The sequence below is a fragment of the Hippopotamus amphibius genome, chromosome 2 (assembly GCF_030028045.1).
Source record: "Hippopotamus amphibius kiboko isolate mHipAmp2 chromosome 2, mHipAmp2.hap2, whole genome shotgun sequence".
Taxonomy (NCBI): Eukaryota; Metazoa; Chordata; class Mammalia; order Artiodactyla; family Hippopotamidae; genus Hippopotamus; species Hippopotamus amphibius.
Window position 1 is genome coordinate 37,961,776 of NC_080187.1, and position 19,334 is coordinate 37,981,109.

The following is a 19,334-nucleotide window of genomic DNA, read 5'->3' on the forward strand; positions in this document are numbered from 1 at the left end:
CCTATCCAGAGACTCTCACAGACTCTCACAAAGACCCCGCAAAACCACTCACAGAGATCCGGCAAAACCCCCTTAAAAATAGTGAACCCTCTAGGTTTGTCCCCACCCCCACCCCACCCCCCCCGGTCAAATGCAGCCCCCTCAGGAGACCTCACTCACCGACGAGGTGACCAGACTGCTGTTGCCACGGAGACTACTAGGCGTTCCGGTTGCCCTGGTGACGGATCCTCCACTCCTGGCCAGGGTTCCAGAGGCTTCACTCAAGCCCCTCCCTCATCGGCCCTGGACCCCCTCGTCCTTCCCCCTCCCACCCTTCTTCAGAACTGGCCAGAGCGCCTTTGAGATTTTCTGCAGGTGTCCAAGTCCCCTCCTCAAGTTGTAACTTGCAGGCAAGGCCTCAGCACACAGCGCCTGCAGCCACGGCTCCGCCACAACCACGAGCGCCTTCTCTCCCTCCGCGCCAGCGCTTCCCCTTCCTGGCCTCAGACGAGATCCTGACCTAAGGACTTGTAACAGCCGAGACAAAGCCCAGAGGTTTGTAGTCTTCCAAACAAAATCCTCACACATTCCCTGCTAATACCTTCCTGTCCCTTCCTACCTCAGTCCAACCTCCTCCCATTCTTCACTTTTCATCCTTATCCTCTCCCTCCCCCACGTTTCTCTGCTCAGTTCTCTCTTCTTTTTTCCTTTCCTCTCCTCCCATCCTCTGATTCTTCACCCTCCGGCCCCCTTTTCCCTCTTGCTGAATGTCTGGCCATCTTCCTCCCCATCATCCTAGCTCTCCCCCTACTTTCTGACACAAACTTCCCCTTTGGAAAGGCCCTGATGAGTTTAAGAAATGATAAATGTAGTATTTCTGGAGCATGGGCCAAAGCAGAGAGCAGGGGAAGGTAAGACTGGAATCCTTAGGCAGTGCTGCAAATGAGGACAGGCCTTGAATGTCAGGGCCAAGAAATGTGAACCTAATCCTTAGGCTGAGTCACTGAGTGTTTTTAAGCAAGGGAATGCCGTTGTTGGGTTTGCATTTTACAAAGGTCTTGAATGTCATTAAGGGGACTGACCCCTTTTGGACATCCTTCCAAGATAAATTAGGCACACCCTACTCCCCACAGCATCCTGGGCTTACCCCGCACAACAACTCATTTGTATTGTCATTTTGGTTAACCTGTCTCCTTCCCAGATTCTTTCAACTGAGTCCAGTGCCTGAGTAAAAGTGTTAAGATTAGGCTCTTTGGAAAGGTGTAAGTTACATAAATCAATGAAAGAATGGGTGAGTGGATTAATATGCTGGGGAAGACAGCAGAGGGGCAAAGTTATTACATAATCCAGGTAGAAAATGATGAGAACTTGTACAAAATTGGAGGGAAAGGAGAGGAGAGGTTGGATTTGGGGGATATTTAGAAGACAGGAAATATAGTCCTTGGTACCCATTTTTAGATGCAGGCTGAGGGGAAAGGAGAAGACGAGGATAATTCTCAGAGTTCAGTTTTGATACCCTGTGGGACATCCACTCAGCAATGTCCAGCAGCCAGTTGGGAATAACTGTTAAGTACAGGGGTGTGAAGAGGTCTGAGCTAGAAATATGGATTTAGGAGTCATCAGCATACAACTGGAAGTAGCTGAAGCCATGAACATGAATGACATCACCAAGAGGGGGGAGGGTCCCTAGACAGAACTAGACTGTGGTCATGGCATCCTCCTGCACTCTTGGGAGCAAACCCCCACTTTGGCTTGGTCTTCCCAGTCCCTAGAACTCCACAGCCTGACCCCCACGGTCCTAAGTTATGCCCAGAACCCTGGACTAGCCAAGATGCTATGTTCAGGACCCCTCCTCTGCTAACACCTACTGATGGGATTCTGACGGCTTCAGACTTTCAGTATGCAGTATGGGGTCTAGGCACCGGAGTGAACCTCCCAGCACCATACCCTGGCCCAGAGCTCATCTGGCTTCCCTCCTTATACCTCAGGTGCACTGAAAACTTCATCCTAATTCCATAGCCCCCTGTGAATCCTGACTTGCAGACCCTCCAATCCCAACCTAATGAAACTTGTACGCTATTCTACCACTAGATGGAAGCAGACAAGGTCACAGAAGAGCCTCATACTACCACGGATGCGGAAGAGAGCCTTTCTTCAAAGGACCCCACTGCTGAGGACTCACAGGAGCCCCCTATCCCTGAAATCCCCTTAAAGCCTGGCCTCTCTGAAACCCCTTTAGAGCCCCTTGCCTCTGAATCTCGTATGGTGCCATCTACTTCCCAGATCCCTTTAGAGACCCACACCTCTGAAACCCCTTTGGAGCCTACCATCTCTGAGATTCCTTTAGGGCCCCTAACCTCTGAATCGTATACAGTACCATCCACTTCACACACCCCTTTAGAGACCCAGACCTCTGAAACCCCTTTAGAGCCTTCCATCCCTGTAATGCCTTTAGAACACTCTGCCTCTGAGGTCCCTGTGGAGACACCTACCCCTGAGACCCAGTTGGAGACTGACATCTCCAGGGTCCCAGAGAAACACCTTACTTTTCAGACCTCATCACTAAGCCATATCTCTGGGTCTTCCCCTGATGATCTGAAGGAAGACTTCTCTGAGTCTTCCTCCAGTGAGGGCTCACGGACAAGGAGGTCCATCCAGACTTCTGAATGTGAGAGCATCCCAAAGCACTCCCTTTCAGGCTTTCCAGCCCAGGTCTACCTGGACACATCTGCAAAAGAGAGGGAAGAGGAAGAAGAGAGTGAGAAAGGGGTGGATGCCACTGACAGCACCGCTCACACAGTTCAGCCTGAACACCAGCTGGGAAAGAAGAAGGGGAAGAAAGGAGTCAGCCGTAATTGCTCCTGTCCTTCCCCCCTTTCTCATCACTGTCTTTGGCCTGCCCCAGGAGGAGGAGATTGGGTTACTCTTTGACCTGGCCCCTTCTCTCAGTTTTAGGGCCTCCTCACTTCCCCTTAGTTACTCAGCCCCTCCCTCCCCAGGTTACACCATCCACCCAGTGGTCCCTGCTAAGCAGGCAGACCTGGTGGAAGTGGCTAAAGCAATGCACAGAGAGAAGTTTGGTGCTCAGGTGAATTATCTTTTCCAGTGGGAGAAGGATGCAGCCCTGAATGCCATCCAAACAGGTGAGCCCGGGCAGCCTTTCAGGGGCCTGTGACAAGCCCATGGCCCTCCTCCCATCCAAGAGCATCTAGGAACCTGCCTATTCAATGGATAACCCTTGTAGAAATGGCAATGCCACCTGCCTGGAATCTGGGAGGGGAGCAGCCAGGTAGGCCAAGGTAGATGAGAGTGGATGCAAACCAAAAGTAGGGATATTCGTATAAAGCCCAGTCAGGAACAGGTGGCTAAACTAGGGCTCAGATAGCCTGCACCAAACAGATCCTAAGGCAGAGATGGCCCAGGACCCTGGACAGTTTCCAGGTGACTTGTTGCTCTGAGGCAAAAGGCCTTAGTCCCCCTGGTGGAACTCCATTAAAAGGCTGTCCTGGGGACCTTCCTGGCGGTCCAGTGGTTCAGACTCCATGCTTCCCCTTCAGCAGGCACAGGTTCAATCCCTCATGAAGGAACTAAGATCCCACATGCCACATAGTGCAGCCAAAAGTTAAAAAAAAAGAAAAAAAGAAAAAAAGAAAAAAAAAAAGGCTGTCATCCCTGCACACCAGACCCATGATCACCTAGAAGCCCAAAGCTTTGAGTCTCCTCACCAAACAGAAGAGCCATGTCTTCTAGACCTGTCGATTCCAAGTCTCAGTCCAGAATTAGTACTCTTAACAGTCCTGTTAATGGCATCCTGGGCTCCTCTGTGTGTATTAAGGATATGCAGGAGAACCATGTGAACACACACCATCCTGTGTGTGAGCACGTGCACCTGTGTTACTGAACATCACATCTATAGGAGTTCAGTAAGAGGGCCACTCTGACCTGTTATGAGGATTCTGGGGTTTCTAGACGGAATTCAATACGTATTACTGCATTTTTTTTTTTTTTTTGGTTTTTCATACTTCCTTTTCGCTTATGATGGGAATAGAGTTATGTCAAACTAGATGGGCCTGAGATATAAAGACAACCAGACAAGTCTATGTTCTTGCCTCTCCTCCATGGAACTTACTTTCTTCATTCCCATGCAGGGACCCTCCCCACTCCACCCCGACCACAAAAGTCATAGTGACCTCATTTTTTTTCTCATCCATTCAGGCACTGAAGCGGCTTTGCTTATTTGACATCTTCTTACTTATTTAACTCTTACTTATTCTTCTTGCAAATGCAGGGTCTGTTCAGTCTCCTCATTCTCCTTCTCAGAACCTCCTATCTACTCTGCACTCTTCAAGGCCACTGCATTTCTTCTTCAGAATGAACTTCATCTTCCTGTTTAAACAGGCAGTTTTACACAGAAATTTGTGTCATTCAATCCTGAACAAAGATATTTCAGGTTCCCTTCGAATATTGCAGATCTTAAGTCCCTGGGGACTCCAAGGGACTGCATAACAGTATATGTGGTGCATAGAGAAATATCAAGCATAAGTTTTTCTTTCATTCCTTCAACGTTTATTGAGCACTGACTATGTGCCATGCATTGGGCTCGCTGGAGGTGGTGATGCTGGTGAGGTTTCAAAGTAAAATCCCTCAAATAATCTGCACTCTGATGAGAGACACCAATAAGTAAAAGGACAATTATAATTCACTCTAGTAATTGCAGTGGTTGAAGTCAGCCCAGAGTGCTACAGGAGCACAGAAAAGGGGCACCCAATCTTGGGGGCTTGGGGAAGGGATGACTGCCCAGCTGAATTCTGCAAGATGAGTAAGAAGAGGTGGCCAGGTAAAAAGTGGAGTAAGGTGAGCCATGACAGGGCAAGGCACTAGTAGGAAACTGGAAGCAGTGCAGTATACCACTGCATAGAGCTCTGGCCAGAGTAGCCCAGCTCAGCACTAGAAAGGCAGAATTGCACAGGCATTTCTATGCCAAGCTCAAGACTTGGGATTATATCCTGAGAGCAGCTGAGAGTGCTAAAAAATTTTAAATAGGACAATAACATGAACAGAGTTGTGTTTTTGAAAGATGTTCTGGCAGTAGGATAGACTGGAGAGAGATAAGACTGGGGACAGGAAGACTACATCATGAGGCACTGGTAATAATCCACTGGTGAGAAGTAGATGGGCAGAGGTAGAGAGAAGGAGAGAGATTCAAGAAATGTTAAGAATGTAAAACTGACCATTGGATCGTTGGATGTGTAGGATAAGACAGAGGGACATACCTGGAATGACACCTAGGTTTTTGGCGTTAGTTACTGATTGAGGCTATTAACAGAGTCGGTGTTTGATAAATGTGTTGGATAAACAGAGAACAAAGGATGAAGGCCAAGTTTGGAAGGAATCATTGGATATAACACATTTGAAGTGCTGGTGGAACATGCTGCAGAAATAGTCTACCAGATAGCTGGCTATATGGGTCAAAAGCTTAGGGAAGAGATCTGAGCTGGAGACATCCTTTGCATAAAGACAGCTGTTTGGTGTATGGAGAGGTTCTAAGCATAAAAGAGGTGTTATCATGCAAATGAGACTATGTGATCATGGAATTAAATGTGCAGAGTCAAAATGGTATCCCAGGTAATGTCTCCTCCCCATGCCGGTCCTTGTCCAGTTGTAATGGGAAGAGGGTTGGGAGTCAGGGCAGAGTAAAAAGCCCCACTCTGGAATACACAGCCTACTGTGTATTGTCCCACTTTAAGGGGATTGTAGAGTCTGAGGCATAATTCCCATTCCCTTGGTTCAAACTCCAGTCATCTTCATCTGAAAGGTGGGCAATGACTCCCACGTCAGTGCTTGAACTTGACTCTCCCAGGCCCTCAGGCTTGGCCTTGATATGTGGGCACTAACCCTTGTTCACCTCTGCACCTCACCTGTTCCTGCACTGTATGCTGCTATTCTAAACAGAGTTCAGAATTTCCCTGGTGGAATCCTGGCCGCCGCCCACACCCATTGTGACTTGCCCTAAACTCTCCCCTTTCAACCAAGCTTCCCTGTTGTAATGGGGCACTAATACCACAGGCTGGCAATATCAAGTCAGAAGCATCAAAGCCAAAAGCCACATCTGGACAGGCAGGCTTCAGATCCTAAGAACCATGGGTAAGACAAGAAAACTAGTTTGACAGGCACAGAATCGTGGATTGTGGTCCTGGCCAGAGTCAAATACCAGAGGACACTAACTCTCATTCTCCTTATGGAACTTCAGGGCTTTGCCTGGAGTACTGGGCCTCTCTTCCCTCCTAAAGGAATTTGCTCATTCACTTATTCAGTCAAGCATCTATGTTCTCTGAACACTTATTTTGTGCCAGGTTCTGTGTTAGGACTAGAGCCACTGATGAAAAGACTGACCCTTCCTTGGAGGAACTCACAGTCTAATGAGAATACAAGTGAATAGTCTGTGATAATGCTTTGTACTGTGATAGGAGTGACGTGAGAGCCACAGAAAGCAAGAGGAATGGCCCCTAGACAGACAGGGGGAGTCAGGGACAACTTTTTGGTGGAGGTGACAGTTCACTGGAGCCTTTAAATGGGGATAAGAGTCCTTGAGCTAAAGGCCCCACTCCTTGGGGACTCAGGATTCTCAGTTGAAGTTGGGGTACTCTCAGCTCTCACGGAGGATGAGAAAATCTGAGTGGGGAATGCTCTGGTTCTCCTCCCACATTTACTCAGTGCCACCCTTGCCTTGTGGTGGGACTGACCGTGAAGCCAGTCAGTTTCAGATCTCAAGGGTGGTGGCCTTTTGCTGGCGTGTGCTCTCAGGGATAGGTCTTAGCCTCACTTCCTTTCCATGCCTCCTTTCTTAGCCTCACAAGCTTATATTTTAGCTTTTCACCACTCATGACTTCTGGCCTCCCCCTTTCTCCTGACCTCTAGAGAGCCATAGGCAGCCCTTCTCAAATTCGTAAAGGGCATTAGTTCAGTAACACCAAGAATGCAGAAGGGAGGAATGAAGGTGCTGGCCAGGAGAAGTGAGAGAAGACTTCCCCCTACCTCCTGGCACCCGTGCTGCCCAACCTCCTCCTCCTCTCAGGTCCCTTCAATACCACTCTGCTTAGGAGCCAGTCCCCACCCTCTTCTCTGTACCTGGCCCATCATCTTCCCTTTCCTTCACCTTAGACACTTCAAGGAACCAGAGCAAAGTTGGGCTCTCACGTTGGGAGGGGAGAAGATGAGAATTTCACGGTCACAGAGAACTCAGCCAGATACATGTTTATCATCAAACAAAATTTCACCTATAATCTTCCTGCTCAGAGTCGAAGACTGTCTTTAGCCACCTCTGACAGGCTGACACAGAAGGAGTGGATCCCAGGATGGGAAGGGATCTGAAGACATTTGTGGGGTGATGAGAAAACCTTGAGGAAAAAAGTCTAAAGGGGTAGGGTGAGGATCCGTGGGTAGTGATAGATACACATGGGGGAGAGGTGAGAACAGCTTGAGGGACACTTAGGCTGTTTTTCCTCCTTACTTTTCCTTATTGCTCAACCCCTCCACACCCAGGGCTCTACATTGGCTGGCGCTGCCCCCATTATCTATGGGACTGTTTCCGGATTGGGGATGAGTCCAAGTGCTTTTGTGGACATTTGTTGAGAGAGCATCAGATCATCTCAGGTGTGGAGGGATAACTGGCCTCTGTCACGTGTTGGGATGTATGAGAGCAAGTGTGTGTGTGTGTGTGTGTGTGTCGGTTTGAGGGAGGGGACATGGGAAGGCCAGGCCCTGTCAGGTGCTGGTCTAACCCTACCACCCATCCCCGTCCTCATAGACATATCCGTGCCCTGCAATGTGGGCCAGTGTCGCTGCCTCATGTTCTGCTTTATCCCATCACGCCCAGAGGAGGTGGGTGAGTTCTGGCTCAAAAGACGGGCCACCTTTGACCCCAGGGCTTGGAGGGCCCAGTGTCGGTGCAAACACAGCCACGAAGACCACACAGCTACCAGGTCCCATTCCTGCAGGGTCAAAGGTACCTTCTAGAGTGAGGGGAGGGCAGGGGTGGACATGGGTCGGGATGGGTTGCAAATAGTTTGGGGATGCGGATGGGGAGCTGGGAGGAGAGACTTGGGCTTGTGGTTGGTGAGGAAGAGATGGGAATGTAGCCAGCCCCTGGGAAAGCCCCACTCCCCTATGCTTTTCTCGGCTGCCCCCTTGTCCTAGGCTGTTGCTGCAACTGCTTTGAGTCTAATTTCCTCTGTGCGGCCTGTGACCGGCGCTGGGAGGAACATGAGACTTTCTTTGAGACTGGAGAGACCCGGCGGAGAGGAGGGAGGCCTCACGGTGAGGGGGCAACCTGGGATAGGGGCCCACTCCAGGGTCTGTAATCAGAAGGCCAGGCAGGAAGGCACTCCTGCCCTCAACCATCCCATCCAGGACTACTTCATCCCTCCCTCCCGCATCCCATACCCGCACTAGTTTCCACCCCCAGGAGCAGATTATGTGCCTTTTGCGGAGATGCCTACCCTCCGAGAAGCCATCATCAACAACTCTGACTTCGAGGCCCTCCAGAAGCAGGGAACCTCTGGCCATCCCAGCTCCCACCCTAGTCCCCCTGGGCTCCCTAGCCCATGCAGCGTCCAGCCTGGCTCTACATCTGACCCCCGTACCTGACTCTTTCATCTCTGCTCTTCCCTCCTCCAGGGACAGACACTGTCAACACCTGGCACAGGCCTCCGTGAGCCTGGCCCAGATCAGCAATAAAGGGAAAGCCACTGGAATCTGATTGGCTCTCTATAAGGCCGATAGAGCCCGGCCTGAGGTAGACACTCTAGGACCTTGAGTTGGCATCTACGGGGGGTGAGAGGGAGCACCAGACAGGAGAGAGGCTGGATACAGCCGTCTGCCTCCACAGCATCCACGTTCAAACTGCTAGTTCTGGCATCAGGAGGAGAGAATGGCTTCAAGGAAGCCAAGGAGGGAGGGGATTTCAAGAAGGAGCAGTGATGTTAGATACAACGGGTGACTCCAGTAATATAAAGACTGAAAAGTGTCCATCGGATTTTGCAATTAGAATTTCTTTGGCAGCTTCAGAGAATGCAGTTTTAGTGGTACAGTGGAGGCCGGAACCAAACAGCAGTGAGTGTGAAGGAATTTCTTCAAGAAGCTTAGATGAAAAGATATTGTCTGACTTTTTTCCGTAAAAAGTCAGACAATATCTACAGGGGGTTGTGGAGTCAAGGAAGCCTTTTTTAGTTAAGAAAAAGGGAGGAACTAGTAGAGGAAAAGACCTTGAAGGATACAGAAGAGAAAGAGAGGTGCCTGGTGAAGCCAGATCCCAAAGATGGAAGGAGAGGATGGGGTCAAGGCAGAAGTGAAGGGATTCAGTCTGGACAGGAGAAACATCACTTCCTAAGACCAGGAGGAAGGAAGAAAGGATGAGGTCTTCACTGAGCTGCAGGGAATAGGATCTGATAGAAGTTCCACTGTGAAGTAGGAGACAAGGACAGTTCCTGGTGGGGGAGGAGAGGGATAAGAGTGGGGGGTAGGAGACAGGAAGAGAAATGAAGGTTTGGGAAGGCTAATGAGGGGAAGTGGACAAAAACCTGATTGGTGGGTAATTGAGGATTCAGGTATAGTTGGAAGCAGGATCCCATTTAGAGAAGCAGAGAAGCAAAATATTTAGATTAATGGGTGGTGATGGGAAGGGTGTCAGGGAAGAGGATCAGGAAAATAAGGCAAAAGAAGCCTTAAGGATGTGGAGGGAGCCGACCATACAAATAGGAAAAGAAAATGAAGCCAGGAAGCAATTGACAGATTAAAAAAAGGAACAAAGGAACAGAAGTCTCATGAGGTCCAGCAGGGGATGTAATGGTAAGGATCAAAGTACAGGAGACAGTGGCCAGAACCCGCAGAGAGCTGCAACTTTCAGACAAGAGCAGCTGCAAGTGATCACAAGGCCCTGGAGTAGAGAAGACTTTGGGCCAGGAGCTAGAATCAGTGAATGTGGGGGTGTGACTAGCACGCCCATAGATGATTTTTATGGGGAATAGGAGATTCTGACACTATGGGCTCTGTGATCTTAAACAAGTCACTTTCCCCCTTGGGGCCTCTGTTTCTGGATCTATAAAATTGGATAACCTCTGTTCTACCTGCCTCTATGAGAATCCAAAGAAATAACCAGTTTCAAAGTGTTCTGTACTCACCTACTGCTCCTGGCTGGTTTCCTCTTCCTAGATCCCAGCACCTCTTATCTCTTGCCCTTCTCCAGAGCAGCTCTAGGGGCTACTGCTGTCCCAGAGACACACAGACAACTGCAGCCTCCAGGGCACAGAAAAGGCCAGTGTACATTTCCTTACATTTAGGGAGGCCGTCTAGTCTTCCAAGGAAAGGAATGCAACTTTGACTGCTAGAACTCCTGGGGGAAATCACAGGGTCAAATGTCTGCCTTTTGGAGGAGAAAGGACTCTCTAACAATAATACAGCTATTCAAAAGAAATCATTACTATCTCCAGAAGTAGAATTCCTCATTACTGGTTATTATGCAATTAGCACCATGATGACCATTCACTAAAACCAATTCCCAATAGTCAACAATAAAGGAATGGTTACTGTGATAAACTCATTCAAGGAAGTATTATGCAGCCATTACAAAGTATATCTACATAGACTACGTAATAATACGGGAAATTGTAAATGAGAATAAAATATGTAATACCTATGTATTATATACTATGGAAAAGGAAATGAAAGAAAACACTAAATATTATTCATTCCACAAATAATTACTGAGCACCTATATATGTCAGGCCATGCGCTATAAAAAAAATAACGATACAGTGATTACTTTTGTCCTGTTAAACATCAGACTAAAACTTACCTGGTGTGAGTATATTAGAGTATATTAGCATTTTGTGACCCCATGTTTCTAATGTCAAAAAATATATATTCCAGCAGAACAAAATATACTTCTAACCTAGCCCATAATGAACCTCCCTTGTCCTTCAAACCTGCCTGACTCACTGAAAATGCCAGGCATGGAGCTAACTGTATCACATTGTTTTTCTGATTAGGAAAGAACATCGGACACATATTCCTTTGCTTATTAGTTGTGCAGCAAAGTAAAGGTAGGACTGAAACAGATAATGTGGTTTCAGGGGGCTCCAAGGAGCCCAGTCCTTTATGTCTCAGTGCAGAAAGAAATCAACGAGAAGTGAAGTGATAGATAAGAAGTGATTTAGAATAGGACGCTTGTGAGGCTTTCAAGCAGGTGGGCGAGAGGGTGCCGCCCCCGAGAACTTAGTGGGCTACAGTCTCGTATTCAAAGGAGAAGTGGGGAGGATGGAAGACATTCTTTGTCTTTCTTGAGTTGAAGTCATGCTTCCATCATCAACTCCTCCTCCAGGCTGGGCAGGGGAGTCTCTTGTCCCTACATGGTCAAGCCAGGACTGTAAAAATTATTTTTGGTCTCTGTACAATGAGCACCTTTCCATAAATTATTGGGTTTTTTATATGTGCAGAGAGCATGTCCTAGGGATCATTAAGTTACTGAGCTCACTGGGCAGGATGTGGGTCTCATGCCTCCATTGTTTTATTGTTTTGGGGCATGTCTCATGCTTCTGTCATGCTTCTATCCCACGGTTTTGCTAGGCAAGCCTGCTTGGTTTTGTGGTTAAGTAAACCTGCTTTCTTAAGTAATCACTAAATTACAGGGGTCTCCCATATTTTTTCTACTTACAATCCCCTAGTGGGATTGAGTATTTAATCACCTATTTTTTTTCTTTTTTTTTTTTCTTATATGTCTATGCTACTCTCTCGCTTCGTCTCAGCTTCCCCTTCGCCCCTGCCCCCCCAACCCGTGGCCTCCAGTCCATTCTTGCATCTGCATCCTTATTCTTGTCCTGTCACTGGGTTCATCAGTACCTTTTTTTTTTAGATTCCATATACATGAGCTAGCATACAATATTTGTTTTTCTCTTTCTGGCTTACTTCACTCTGCATGACAGACTATAGGTCTATCCACCTCATTACATATAGTTCCATTTCATTCCTTTTTATAGCTGAGTAATATCCCATTGTATATATGTGCCACATCTTCTTTATCCATTCATTTTTCATGGGCATTTGTGTTGCTTCCAAGTCCTGGCTATTGGAAATAGTGCTGCAATAAACATTATGGTACATGTTTCTTTTTGGATTATGGTTTTCTCTGGGTATATGCCCAGTAGTGGGATTACTGGATCATATGGTAGTTCTATTTTTAGTTTTTTAAGGAACCTCCAAACTGTTTTCCATAGTGGCTGTACCAACTTACATTCCCACCAACAGTGCAGGAGAGTTCCCTTTTCTCCACACCCTCTCCAACATTTATTGTTTCTAGATTTTGTGATGATGGCCATTCTGACAGGTGTGAGGTGATACCTCATTGTGGCTTTGACTTGCATTTCTCTGATGATTAGTGATGTTGAGCATCTTTTCATGTGTTTGTTGGCCATATATATGTCTTCTTTGGAGAAATGTCTATTTAGGTCTTCTGCCCATTTGTGGATTGGGTCATTTGCCATTTTTGTGCCAGTACCATACTGTCTTGATCACTATGGCCTTGTAGTATAGTTTGAAGTCAGGAAGCCTAATTCCACCAACTCCGCCTTTCCTTCTCAAGATTGCTTTGGCTATTCAGGGTCTTTTATGTTTCCATACAAATCATAGGATTTCTTGTTCTAGTTCTATTAAAAATACCATTGGTAATTTGATAGGGATTGCGTTGAATCTGTAAATTGTTTTGGGTAGTATAGTCATTTTCACAATGTTGATTCTTCCAATCCAAGAACATGATATGTCTCTCCATCTGTCTGTATCGTCTTTGATTTCTTTCATCAGTGTCTTATAGTTTTCTGCATACAGGTCTTTTGCCTCCTTAGGCAGGTTTATTCCTAGGTATTTTATTCTTTTTGTTGCAGTGGTAAATGGCAGAGTTTCCTTCATTTCTCTTTCTGCTTTTTCGTTGTTAGTGTATAGGAATGCAAGACATTTCTGCGCATTAATTTTGTATCCTGCTACTTTACTAAATTCATCGATGAGTGCTAGCAGTTTTCTGGTAGAGTCTTTCGGGTTTTCTATGTATAATATCATGTCATCTGCAAAGAGTGACAATTTTACTTCTTTTCCAATTTGGATTCCTTTCGGATTCCTTTTAATCACCTATTTTGTCTTCCCTATACTCTGTCCCTATCAGGACACTCATGCCCCGCCTGTTTAAAAAAGAAAGAAAGAAAAGAAAAGAAAAGAAAAGAAAAGAAAAGAAAAATGTAAAAACCGCCCCGAAAAAAACTGCAGAATCTTTAGTCTTGGAGTGACTATGTTAACAACCACATAAACTTAGGAGAAATTGCCCTCAAATGAGTAAGTTAACATCTTTGAAATGATCAAGGGGCTGAAAACGTCCTTGTGGGGAAAATGCTGGGTTATCTAGCCCACCAGTTATGAAAAAGATCCCATCCCCATTCATCTTCAGCCCTACCCGGCCAGTGCCCTCCACCTGCCTCTTTCTTCTGGGGACTCCTACGGCCTGGAACTCCGGAGGTAGCGGTGGTTCCTGCAGCCAATAAGCGCGGATTGGCCCCCTCTCCGAACCCCGCCCTCCTCCTGGCCAATGCGGTGAAAGGGTCCACAACCTCGGAGCCCCTGCGCGCAGGTGACGGACCAGTGCACCCTTCCTCCCAGCCCACCAGTAAGGACCCTCCCCGAATAGGAGGAGCCGCAACCTAAGCCAGGCGGACGTCGTGTTGAGAGCCAACTGGAGGCAAATCCCACCTCCAGGTGTCTCAATCCTTCCAATGGAATGAGAAACTATCTCATAGCCCTAGCGAGGGGACCCAATGATAAAGGAACTTTCACTCTGACAAGAGGACGAAGCCAATGGAATAGAAAATTCGCCGAGGTGACAGGGCAAGCCAAGGGGATGAAAAGATCCCGCCTCTACCGCGGCGGCGGAGCCAGTGGCGTGCCGGGCCCAAGAGCGCAACCCAGTGGGACGACGGGGTTCGCTCCCGGCCGCGGACGGAGCCAATAACCGCCGCTCGCCGGCTCCCCGGCGCCCTTGGCTGGCCGCAGAGCCAGGGGGCTGGCCCGCTGGGAGAGTCCCGCTGCCGAGGGGAAGATGGCGGCGGCCATGGTGCTGGCCGCCGGGCTCTGCGTGGCGCGCCGGGCGGCGGCGGTGGCGGGGCCGCGGGGGGCGCAGGTGAGAGGTGGCCGTGGGGCGAGGAAGGGGTCCCGCGGGCTCTGCCGCCCTCCAGGGCCGGGGGCCGCGTTCTTCCCCGGCTCCCCACGGCGCGCGCAGCCCTGCGGCCTCGCGGGGCTGAAGCCCGAGCGCCCGGCCGGGAACGTTGCACCTCCCCAGGCGCAGGCTCCAGGGCTGCGAGGTAAGGTCGGACTGAGGGTCGCGGCAGCCTCTCTTAAAGCCTCGCCACGGGAGAAACGAACCGGATGACCGATGCCCTGCACAGGTCCGGCACCGAGGTCGACACAGAGTCAGGGCAGCATGTGCTGCCCTCTCCCAGCCGACCGAACGCCTGCTGCGGGCAGCTCCTCAGTGCCCCCTGCGCGACGTGAACTTTTTCTCCTGGGAGCCAGTCTTCTGCCCCATCAGACCCCTGGCTTTCCACTGAGCACTGGTGCTAACTCCTCTTCTTCCCGTTTGCCAGAGCGACTCAAGGGGTCATATTCATACCGTCCCTTTCTCCCACAGTGTGATATACCTCTGACTTCAGCCTTCTTTCAGTCCCTGGGAAACTGGGACTTTACAGTCCTCAATCCCCTGGAACTGGGGTTATGTTCACCCAACTGAACTCCCTCCAGCGATTCAGGGGACTGGAGTCAAAATTCACAGTAAGGGTTCAGCTGTGACACGCAGGCGCCTTTGTGTCAAACAGGGCAATTGTATTAAAACCTGAAAAGATAGGTAACAGGGCCTAAAGATCAGAAAACGAGTAATGGAAATAAGTGGAAACTTAATAAGAGCATGAGAGTGAGAGTAAATGTTAAGTGCTCCAAGCAGTCTTAAGAGATGATGAAAACCACCCCCTTTATATTTGAAGCTGAGAGAAAGGATTTATCTAAGGTAATTCAATAGTAAAATAGGAACTTGGACCTAAGCCTCCAGGTTCTCATTCTGGATCCTTTCCCCTGAACAGTGCTAGATTCCCTCAACACTTTAGGAGCAGGAATCAACTGCACTGCTGAATCCTGCATTGTAATCTGCCTGTTATGTAACCAGGCCCACCACACTCTGGCTCTGCTTTCTGTTGCTGATGCTCTGAAAGTGAGGAACTTTCCCTTTGAGTGGGAACCACTAATAGGTTCTTAGAAGAGTGAAGTTAATGGCCAGCCTCTGCCAGCCCCAGAGAAGTATATGAGAGAGGTATTGCCAACTCCCTTAGGTGTGTCTGACCCACCTTCAGGTCCGAGGAGCTGCAGGTATGACTGATGGGAATGAAGTGGCCAAGGCCCAGCAGGCAGCTCCTGGGGGCGCAGCCCCAACCATCTTCTCCCGGATCCTGGATCGAAGCCTCCCAGCTGACATTTTGTATGAGGACCAGCAGGTGGGGTGCCCTTAGGACCCATTCCCTTAGGAATTTCATGAATACCATCCAGCCTGTTGAAATAACATGGTGGCCTCTGGCCTGTCACTGCTCCCAGTGTCTCGTATTCCGTGATGTGGCCCCTCAGGCTCCTGTGCACTTTCTGGTCATTCCCAAGAAGCCCATTCCTCGCATTAGCCAGGCTGAAGAAGAAGACCAACAGGTAGGAAGAACAAGGCCAGGGTTTGGCTGGGGGAGCCCTGTATTCAGCTAGAAATTTTGCTCCCTGTAAATGAAGCCACCTGTCTCCCTCCCTTTTCCCTGTAGCTTCTAGGACACCTTCTCCTTGTGGCCAAGAAGACAGCAAAGGCTGAGGGGCTGGGAGATGGATACCGACTTGGTAAGTGACGTTTGGCCCTTGAGCCCCTCACCTGTAAATTCTCATACCTACCCCTCAGTATGATCTTCATTCTTTGACCTTTCCGGTGATCCTGACCCCCTAACCCCAAGCTCCATTTCAGTGATCAACGATGGGAAGCTGGGTGCACAATCTGTGTATCACCTGCACATTCACGTACTTGGGGGCCGACAGCTCCAGTGGCCTCCAGGATGAACCTGCCAAATGACCAAGGACCTCAGACCTGGATGCTTGGATAGGGTGGGGAAAAACGGCACCCTGTGATACTAATAAACTTGCTCTTCCTCAATTCTGGATCCTTGTCATAAATATATGAAGATTTATACCACAAATAGGAAAGAAAACTGATTCAAGACTATGATCCCCCTTGACTATGGTCTGAGACACTAAGGAGGCCCATCCTGTAGTTAAAGGAGCATCTGTGAGCTCATGACTCGTGGTCTACCTGGGTCAGGTTCTAGAAAAGTAGCAGTAGGAATAAGCCTGAATGAGTAGGAAGAGACTGAATCCCAAAACTTAATTCAGATGCCAAGCCAAGTTCTAAGGAGGTCTGGAAGGAGGACTGTCAATGTGAAGGCCTTTTATTGGAAGAGAAGTAATCACACCAAAAAAGTTGCTACCTTTTGACTAATTCCCACATCTCACCATTTTGCCTTTAAGCTGTTGTCTGACGTCTTTTCATCCTTAAGGTTTTTGAAAAGATGTCCCAGCTTTTGAGAATGAACTACTGTTGCCCCTACATAAACATACCAAGTAGGCTTTTGTCTGATAGAACAGCCCTACCCTCAATAAGTCCTGCTTAGGTATGGGGAGCGAGGCCATAGGCCCGCGGAACCTTTAAAACCAGGCTGAGGCGGAAGGGAGTCCGGACGGAAGGCAGACTTCCCAAACCACACCAGGTTTAAGACTTCCGCCCCGCAGAGAATTTGCCTCCACCCCCACCCTCCACTTCCGCCCAGCTCTAGTTCTGCGCAGTCTCCTAGAATGATTTGCCGTCTCTATGGCAACCCGGTAGCTGGCGTCTGAAGATGGAGACCAGTGAGTCTACCGAGCGATCGCAGTCGCGGTGAGAGTCACAGCTCTGGCTGCAGGCTTAAGGGGACAAGGAAGGTTAATAGACTTGCGTTGCTGCGCTTTTGACAACTTTGCCGCTTTCACTTTTTTTCAGATCTCTAGACGTACAGCCCAGCTCCGAAGGACTAGGGTCCATTTCGGATCCCTTTCCTTGGGATGGCCGTCATAGGTCGGCCCTGGTAGCTGCAACTGCAGCAGCTTCAGCAGCTGCTGCAGCCACTGCAGCTGCCTCCACTGCCAAAGCAGCTGCCTCCACTGCCAAAGCAGCTGCATTATCTACAAAGACCCCAGCGCCCTACTCTCAACGGAGCCTTCTCCCTGAGCCCTTCTCTGACAGTCTTCTTGGGGAGCGCTGCACTGGACCCAGATTTACCCACAAGACAGGCCACGGGAGACTTGGCTTTGAGCCTATCTATGTTTCCCGTATTGCTCGGAATCCCTATACTACAAATGACCTTAGCTCTAGCCCTGGCCCTGCTCCTGGCTCCAGCCCTGGCCCTGCTCCTGGCTCCAGCTCTGACCCTGCTCCTGGCTCCAGCTCCGGCCCTGCTCCTGGCTTCAGCTCTAACCCTGGTCCTGGCTCCAGTTCTGGTCCTGGCGGTGGCTCTGGCCCTGGCAGTGGCTCTGGTCAAGGCCCTGGCAGTGGCTCTGGTCGAGGTCCTGGCAGTGGCTCTGGTCGAGGCACTGGTCCTGCTGCTGATTCTAGGCATAGTCTAGGCTGTGGCCATTGCCCTGGGTTCAGCTCCTCTGCTCCTCCAGGCTTCAGAAATCCCGGGGACGATCTGGTCCCTAATTATGCCTCCTGGAGTCACCACAGCCACTGGGAGCCTCAGAAACAACACTGGAAATTTTTGCAAGTCTCAGAACCTGGTGCCCGAGGCCCATGGAAGCCCCCTGAAGTTGAAGGGATGAGTAAGGTTCTCCATGAAACACGGCCACGGGGCCAGTGCCTTTTCTACAACTGGGAGGAGGAGGTATTAAAGTTTTGACCTGCTCCCCTTTCTTCAAGGCTGCCCCAGTTGATGAGGGTGGGTACCAGAAAGGATATCATGGTCACTCAACTTGGGGCCCACAGAGAGCCACCAACCACCTGGATCAAGTCCCAAGCATTCAGGACGGCTCTGAGAGTTTCTTTTTCCGACACGGACACCGGGGGCTGTTGACCCTGCAGCCACAGTCACCCATGTCCTCCAGCACCACCCAGAAAGACTCATACCAGCCCCCAGGAAACCACTCTCTGCCAATTCGAGGTATGAAACATGAGAGAATGGGCCAGAATGAGTCCAGTAGAGAAAGAAGAGAGGAATGTCTGATGGGTGTAAAGGCTCAACCTAATTTTTCTTCCTTTTCCCCAGTTTTTTTCCTTCTGTGCCTGTTTCTTAATCATACTCCCCCACTCTGTCCATTCCCTGACCTCCTGCAGGGAAGCGTGAAGCCATGCTGGAGATGCTCTTGCACCACCAGATCTGGTGAGAGGCGGGGTGAAGGGGAAAGGGGAGGGGGAGGACAAAAATCAGGGGAGAATGGCCTTGACGCCCCCCAGGTCTATGTAGTAAAGAGGTGCAGGCAGAGCAGGAACCCACAAGGAAGGACTCTGAGGTGGAGTCTGTGACACATCGTGACTACAGAAAGGAGCTGGTGCAAGCAGGGCCTCCTGCCCCAACAAAGGTAAGAACCCATCCCGCCCAACCTGTAGAGCTGGGCCCGGACAGGCTGCGGGGAAGCAGCAGGCCCAGAGGTTGAGAGAGGGGGCTTCAGGCCAAGAGTTATTCGGTATCTCTCCCTCACAGCCTCATGACTACTGCAAAGAACAGCCTGAAACCTTCTGGCTGCAGAGGGCACCACAGCTACCGGTGTGTGAGGGTGGCCAGGTGTTGGGAGTGGGGGAAAAGGACAGGAAGAGCTGTTCTGTCCCAGCTTGGTGGCGAGAGGGCTCTGTCCTCATTCTGGCATTCCTCCAGGGTGTCAGTAACATCAGGACACTGGACACGCCATTCCGGAAGAACTGCAGCTTCTCAACACCAGTGCCTTTGTCTCTAGGGCAGCCTTTGCCCTATGAACCCGAGAATTATTCCCACCAATTGGGAGAAATATCTTCCCTTGCCTGTCAGGGAGGAGGACAGTGTGGTGGAGGGGATAGAACTACTCCTGTCTAAAGATCGAGGAAGGAAGTAGATGTGGAATATGCAATCTCCTTCTGTCTGTACTGGAGAGATGGGGAGGAAGTGAATTCAGTCTGTACTTGTGAAGGGGCTTTACATAAAAAGGGTTCTCTCTCATCCTGAGACTGCTGATTCAGTGATTTTGTGAGT

At 49.5% G+C, this 19,334-nt stretch overlaps 3 protein-coding genes across 4 annotated transcripts; all 3 read left to right on the forward strand.

Moving 5' to 3' along the window:
* Positions 1 to 469: 469 nt before the first annotated feature.
* Positions 470 to 8,693, forward strand: FAM221B (family with sequence similarity 221 member B). Its single transcript, XM_057720618.1, has 8 exons — positions 470 to 534; positions 2,071 to 2,309; positions 2,445 to 2,803; positions 2,982 to 3,122; positions 7,522 to 7,632; positions 7,787 to 7,984; positions 8,176 to 8,295; positions 8,656 to 8,693. Exons 2-8 carry the CDS (start codon positions 2,071 to 2,073, stop codon positions 8,691 to 8,693), a joined length of 1,206 nt encoding a protein of 401 aa, XP_057576601.1. The 5' UTR covers positions 470 to 534.
* A 5,173-nt stretch (positions 8,694 to 13,866) lies between these two features.
* HINT2 (histidine triad nucleotide binding protein 2) lies at positions 13,867 to 16,237 on the forward strand. Of its 2 annotated transcripts, none has more exons than XM_057722259.1 (5): positions 13,867 to 14,191; positions 15,411 to 15,551; positions 15,649 to 15,753; positions 15,858 to 15,930; positions 16,052 to 16,237. In XM_057722259.1, the coding sequence occupies exons 1-5, from the start codon at positions 14,111 to 14,113 to the stop codon at positions 16,141 to 16,143; spliced, it is 492 nt and encodes a 163-aa protein (XP_057578242.1). In that variant the 5' UTR covers positions 13,867 to 14,110; the 3' UTR covers positions 16,144 to 16,237. The 2 variants fall into 2 exon arrangements, with proteins under 2 accessions (XP_057578242.1, XP_057578243.1); XM_057722260.1 differs by lacking the exon at positions 13,867 to 14,191 and adding an exon at positions 14,228 to 14,372.
* A 729-nt stretch (positions 16,238 to 16,966) lies between these two features.
* Positions 16,967 to 19,313, forward strand: SPAG8 (sperm associated antigen 8). The gene is made up of 7 exons (XM_057724173.1): positions 16,967 to 17,014; positions 17,117 to 17,996; positions 18,098 to 18,272; positions 18,446 to 18,491; positions 18,576 to 18,690; positions 18,813 to 18,875; positions 18,984 to 19,313. Exons 1-7 carry the CDS (start codon positions 16,977 to 16,979, stop codon positions 19,176 to 19,178), a joined length of 1,512 nt encoding a protein of 503 aa, XP_057580156.1. The 5' UTR covers positions 16,967 to 16,976; the 3' UTR covers positions 19,179 to 19,313.
* Positions 19,314 to 19,334: the final 21 nt, after the last annotated feature.

Excerpts from the sequence above, each read along its gene's own strand:
- SPAG8 (XM_057724173.1), top strand. The coding sequence starts at position 16,977 with ATGGAGACCAGTGAGTCTACCGAGCGATCGCAGTCGCG. Across the intron at positions 18,273-18,445 it reads CCACTCTCTGCCAATTCGAG|GGAAGCGTGAAGCCATGCTG; the intron begins GTATGAAACATG and ends GACCTCCTGCAG. Across the intron at positions 18,876-18,983 it reads AGAGGGCACCACAGCTACCG|GGTGTCAGTAACATCAGGAC; the intron begins GTGTGTGAGGGT and ends GCATTCCTCCAG.
- HINT2 (XM_057722259.1), top strand. The coding sequence starts at position 14,111 with ATGGCGGCGGCCATGGTGCTGGCCGCCGGGCTCTGCGTGGCGCGCCGG. Across the intron at positions 14,192-15,410 it reads CGGGGCCGCGGGGGGCGCAG|GTCCGAGGAGCTGCAGGTAT; the intron begins GTGAGAGGTGGC and ends ACCCACCTTCAG. Across the intron at positions 15,931-16,051 it reads GGGAGATGGATACCGACTTG|TGATCAACGATGGGAAGCTG; the intron begins GTAAGTGACGTT and ends GCTCCATTTCAG.
- FAM221B (XM_057720618.1), top strand. The coding sequence starts at position 2,071 with ATGGAAGCAGACAAGGTCACAGAAGAGCCTCATACTACCACGGATGCG. Across the intron at positions 3,123-7,521 it reads CCTGAATGCCATCCAAACAG|GGCTCTACATTGGCTGGCGC; the intron begins GTGAGCCCGGGC and ends CTCCACACCCAG. Across the intron at positions 7,633-7,786 it reads AGAGCATCAGATCATCTCAG|ACATATCCGTGCCCTGCAAT; the intron begins GTGTGGAGGGAT and ends CCGTCCTCATAG.